The sequence below is a fragment of the Olea europaea genome, unplaced genomic scaffold (assembly GCF_002742605.1).
Source record: "Olea europaea var. sylvestris unplaced genomic scaffold, O_europaea_v1 scaffold3144, whole genome shotgun sequence".
Taxonomy (NCBI): domain Eukaryota; kingdom Viridiplantae; phylum Streptophyta; class Magnoliopsida; order Lamiales; family Oleaceae; genus Olea; species Olea europaea.
Genome location: NW_019250226.1, coordinates 50,545 through 55,670, shown reverse-complemented (window position 1 = coordinate 55,670; position 5,126 = coordinate 50,545). Strand labels below are relative to the sequence as shown.

The 5,126-nt window shown below is 34.2% G+C and overlaps 1 protein-coding gene across 1 annotated transcript; it reads left to right on the top strand.

Moving 5' to 3' along the window:
- Positions 1-562: 562 nt before the first annotated feature.
- LOC111385384 (probable signal peptidase complex subunit 2) lies at positions 563-3,092 on the top strand (the record flags this gene model as incomplete). The annotated part of the gene is made up of 3 exons (XM_023009769.1): positions 563-591; positions 2,454-2,596; positions 2,748-3,092. Coding segments are annotated over 3 exons (269 nt in total), but the record flags the coding sequence as incomplete, so codon positions are not given.
- Between the last annotated feature and the right edge of the window lie 2,034 nt (positions 3,093-5,126).

The window sequence follows — 5,126 nt, the reverse complement described above, 5'->3', positions numbered from 1 at the left end:
CATACAAATGTTTCAGTATTTTGATGATCATTCTTCTATGTACAATTATTTTTTAATTGATTGTTTTGATTGACTACTTGATTGATTGCATATTGGTCTGTCATGGTCTTAAAATTTTGAAGTTTTATTTGTCTGACTATTGCACCTGTTCTTTTATTTATTTATTTATTTATTTTTATGATAATCATGTCTAACCCGTACTTTTTTTATACCCTTTTTCTCAGAAGTTTTATTTGAAATTGGAATTAGAATCTCATATTGGCATTGAGGCTTGGAATTATTTTCCCTCGATTGGACTCTATAGTTGAAAGTTTATGCAAATAAACACCATCTTTGCTTGATTGAAGTTGACATAGTGTACCAATTTCTAATTCTTGAAATAGATCTTGAGGGAGTCATATATGTTCCTTACTTTGCATTGGCCGTGCAGTATAAACAAAACAGTGCTAAATTAACTTTTCAATTTTGTTTTGATCAAATATAAAAATAATGGTTATTGCACAAGTTCTATTGCAGAGTTCAGAAAACACTGCATTAAATTATCATTGATATATTTCTGTAGGATATGCTGCAGTAGTGATTTATGGAACGGTTGGTCTAGACAGTTACTATTTCATTAATGACTCCCTTTTTATATTCTTGAATTGTAACTCAGCCTATGACCAAATAAATATCAACCTTACTTTACACCTTTTTGTCTAAGAAGAATAAAAATTCTGAGGACCAGTAACCAGGGGGTGGGGAGGGTATGCTTCTATTGTCTGTTGTACTTCACGTTCTAATGCACTATTAAGTTTATAGAATTGAAAAAGACTAGCTGAAAGCTTCCCATCTCAGGAGAATTCTATTTTAATATCAGAAGAATGCATTTAAAAAACTGTTACAATTGTAGTTAATTCCTGAACTATTACAATCAAAATTCTCCGATTTTAACAACTGTCTTCAAGTGAAACATTTGAAATTGACATTAATGTTCATGCGCGTCTCTGTAAATAGCAACTCCCAAACAGCATTACATCTCTGCATCAATTCTCTTGGCCTTCAATATCTGTTGAAACATCTTTTCAATCGAAATTCCAATCAAAGACAACTTTTGAGAATCTGGGTGAAAAAGAAAAGAAAGATCTGTGATGATAGGCCCATTTCCTTTGTCGGAGCTGCTGGGCATAGTTTTGAATGATGATCCCGTACAGAGTTGTGTGATTAATGAGCTGACTGTTCGTTTTTTGTTTGCTGCTTTAAAAGAGATGTTAAAAGAAAGCTTCATTTTTTATTAAAATTGCTGATGCATTTGAGGATTTACTATTGCACAAGTGTTCTATCGTTTCTCCAAACTGGTAATTATTAACCCTGAATGATCTTATACGGAGTTTTATGGTTTGTGTCATTTTGAGTGCCTTGGAAGAGTCTAAAAGAAAGCATCAAAACAGTTTGATAGTTTATGGTTTGTGTCATTTTGAGTGCCTTGGAAGAGTCTAAAAGAAAGCATCAAAACAGTTTGATAGTTTTACTATAGCATAGATATTCCCTCGGTTCTCCAAGTTCGTAATTGTTTGAGTCTTGAAATTACTGAAACATAAGAATGTCTTTTTTGGGGTGGCAGCTGGAGGGGAGGGATGTATTTTGTTAAACTTGTTTGGATTTGAAAATATGATTTAATGACATTTAATGAAGGATATACCACCACTAACTAAGGCTTATTCTTAATAAATTTGTGGTTGCTTCGTGCATCCTTGTTCTCCATCCATTAATCCCCTCATCTGAACAAACCATTCTAATTTTGATTTGGTTCTTTCTCTTCTAATATGTTCAAATGGAACTGACTCTCTCGCCCTTGAGCATCAAATAGTGGTTATATGAATATTATTTCAAAATAAAGATGTGATGAAATGAGAAGTATCACGGACTAATTTTATGCACATTTACCGTGATATGGCAGAGTCTTGTGTTGTTCACTATATGTCTGTGATAAGTTCCTGTTGATGGTCCCGGTCAACACAAAGAATCAAATATACCAAGGAAGGAAATAAGATAAAAATGGAAGATAAACTCAACGACACTGGAATTTGTGTTTGTAATTGAAGGTTTTTATATAGAATGCAAATGACAGAATCTCTCTTAACACTGTTTGTGCTCAACTATATTGTAAATGGCAAGAATGAAAATGATAATTGGACTTTCTTGAGGTCCAAGCTCTCCCCCAGACTTTCTAATTTTCCAGTGCCTTCTCCCCTTTTTGCTTTGCTTGTTTATGTTCCTCTGACTTCCCCCTCAACCAGTTTTTTTGCATCCATGTGCTGATTAGATATTCCCTCATGCTCTTCCTTTTCTGCTCTTTTCTTACGTCTGGTGTATTTAAATTGGATAGGTGGCCTATCAGTCTGCTACTTTTAGAGTCTGTTTGACCTTGGCACTTGATTTAACATACTGAAATAGCTATAAACTTTCGATAGGGATCTTTCCACACTACTGGCTTAGTCGTCACTTCTAAGTTGCCGAGATTCTCAGACATGTATACGCTTATAATAGCTAGTGCGGATCCCGAATCAATATCTGCAAAGCCACCAGTTGAATTTACTAAAAGCGTCACTCAATGGTAATCTCTCTCCTCCTGAATCCCCAATAAATAGCAGAGAAGGAAGAAAGAAAAATAAAAATCCTTCATGCCGTTCTTCCACTTAAATTAATATTCGGCTTATGGCTCATTATGCAAATTTACATCATCTCTCCTTTGGTTGTTATTTCAGGTTCACCAAGGAAGGAGTTCTGGTGGAGGGCCTGTTCTGGAAAGATGTCGAGGACCTAATAAACAAGTATGCTGAAGAAACTAAAAAGAGCAAGTAGAATTCGAACTTCCCCAATACAAAAAGGGCTTTAGGATAGTTTTACTTGCAGTGATGACATCATCTGTGAAGTATGTTTCAACTGAAATGGATTTTTTGTATCAAGAATCATGCAATCAATTCTGGAACGCTCTTTTCTTAAAATGCAGTTCTTTGGATTATTTTGTCCTAAAGTTAATCACCTACATGTTTTACAATGCTTGATATCACCATTTTATTTATCAATTTCTTATGAGATCTGATTTTGCATTTCTTTTTCACTAGTCCTGTTTATCATTCTAACTTGACCCCTTATTTTTTTGCTAATCTTTTTTTCCCTTCTCTTCCCCCCACCCCCCTCTTCTTAAAGAATAATGCTATTTGTATATAGTACTTTCGCTTCAGCATTCCATATAGGAGTGAGTGACAATAAGTTAAAATGCATCTCAAATTTGTAGCAGAATATGGCAGTAGAGCAACTACCGAGATTGCTAAATAAATAGTATTAACGGTATTATTTTGTAGTTTGCTGTGGAGTAGTTTTGTTTATTAATAGTTTTTACTGTATAATTTATAAATCTTCCCCTCGTTTACTATTGGTACGCGCATAACCCGGCACCCCCAAAAAAAAAATAAAAAATAAAAAGGGTTGGCAGGTGATGAATTTCCATTATTCAATGTGCTAGATATGGGAAGAAAAGCAACTCCTAACCTTGTGCTCCCTACTAAAAAAGGTTGAACTCCAACTTTGAGGGCCTCTGTTTTGTTTATTAATAGTTTTTACTGTATAATTTATAAATCTTCCCCTCGTTTACTATTGGTACGCGCATAACCCGGCACCCCCCAAAAAAAAATAAAAAATAAAAAGGGTTGGCAGGTGATGAATTTCCATTATTCAATGTGCTAGATATGGGAAGAAAAGCAACTCCTAACCTTGTGCTCCCTACTAAAAAAGGTTGAACTCCAACTTTGAGGGCCTCCACAATTCCGCCCTTAGAGTTTTGTGAGAGAGGTAAATCTAGGGATGTGTCCCAGCAGGTCAAGGAATAAGAGCTGTCTGTACACTGCGCATACAAGGAATTTAATTTCATGTTTCAGGAATCGAACCCTCACACTGCAGCTGTCAACAAGGCGTAAGATAACATCACTCATATCCTTTACATCACTGGACTATGTCTCGAGGGGCTTGTGCCCCCTACTAAACTCTGCAAGAAAGGTACTTGCCTTTATTAGAGAGAGAGGTTGGCGTTTCGTAGGAACTGGGGCGGGTAGATGAGTAAAGTGGACTCGATTTATCTAAAAATGAGGCTTGGGAAGCATAGAATGGGTTACTTTGTCTAAAATTATTTTTTAATTTCTAATTAAATTGTTGATAAATAAAAATTAAATAGGAGAAAATTACCTCAACTCCTAAGATTCAATTTCATAAATAAGGTGTTTATGTAATGAAAAGAGAGAGAAGAAAGAATAAAAGTAATGAGAACCAAAGCTCCATATTTATATGACATGATTAGGGATATAATGGTAATAATTTTTAATCTGCATGCGTTACAAACAAAATATATCTTGTTAAAACCTTGTTTGATAAAAATTCAGTAAGAAAAAAATTTCAAACGAAGGAAAAAAAGTACATTTATTTTTCAGTATTAAAGATAAATGCTGCTTTATTAGAATCTTGTTAGGAAAATCTAGTGGAACAAAGCCTAAGCGAAAGAAAAAGAGAGCAGCTATTCTTCTGAGGTTGATAATTGAAAATCTTCAAGTCGCCACATTCCAATCTCGTGAGCCAATTTTTTGAATGTACATGTTGACAGTGCTTTTGTGAATAAAACAGCCACATTGTCATTTGAGCGAATCTGTAGAAATCGATATTGCCATTCTTCTGAAACTCATGTGTATAAAAGAATTTTGGAGAAATATGCTTTGTCATGTCATCTTTGATTTAGCTTACTTTAAGTTGTGCAATACAAGATGTATTGTCTTCGTACAAAATTATTGAACCATCTTTTGTTGAGATTAATCTATATGATGCTTGGATATAATATGTCATGTTCTTCAACCATACACATTCTCGGCCTGCTCCATGGATTGCAATAATTTCAAAATGATTTGAGAATATTTTCAAAGATTGCTTTACAGATCTCCATGATATAATTGTTCCACCACGTGTAAACATATATCATGTTTGTAATTTAGTTTTATATGAAATAGAAAGATAACCTACATCTACATATCCCACTTAAGCAGATCTAGACTTTTGAGAATAAATTAATCTCAAATCAATTGTACCTTTTAGGTAACCAA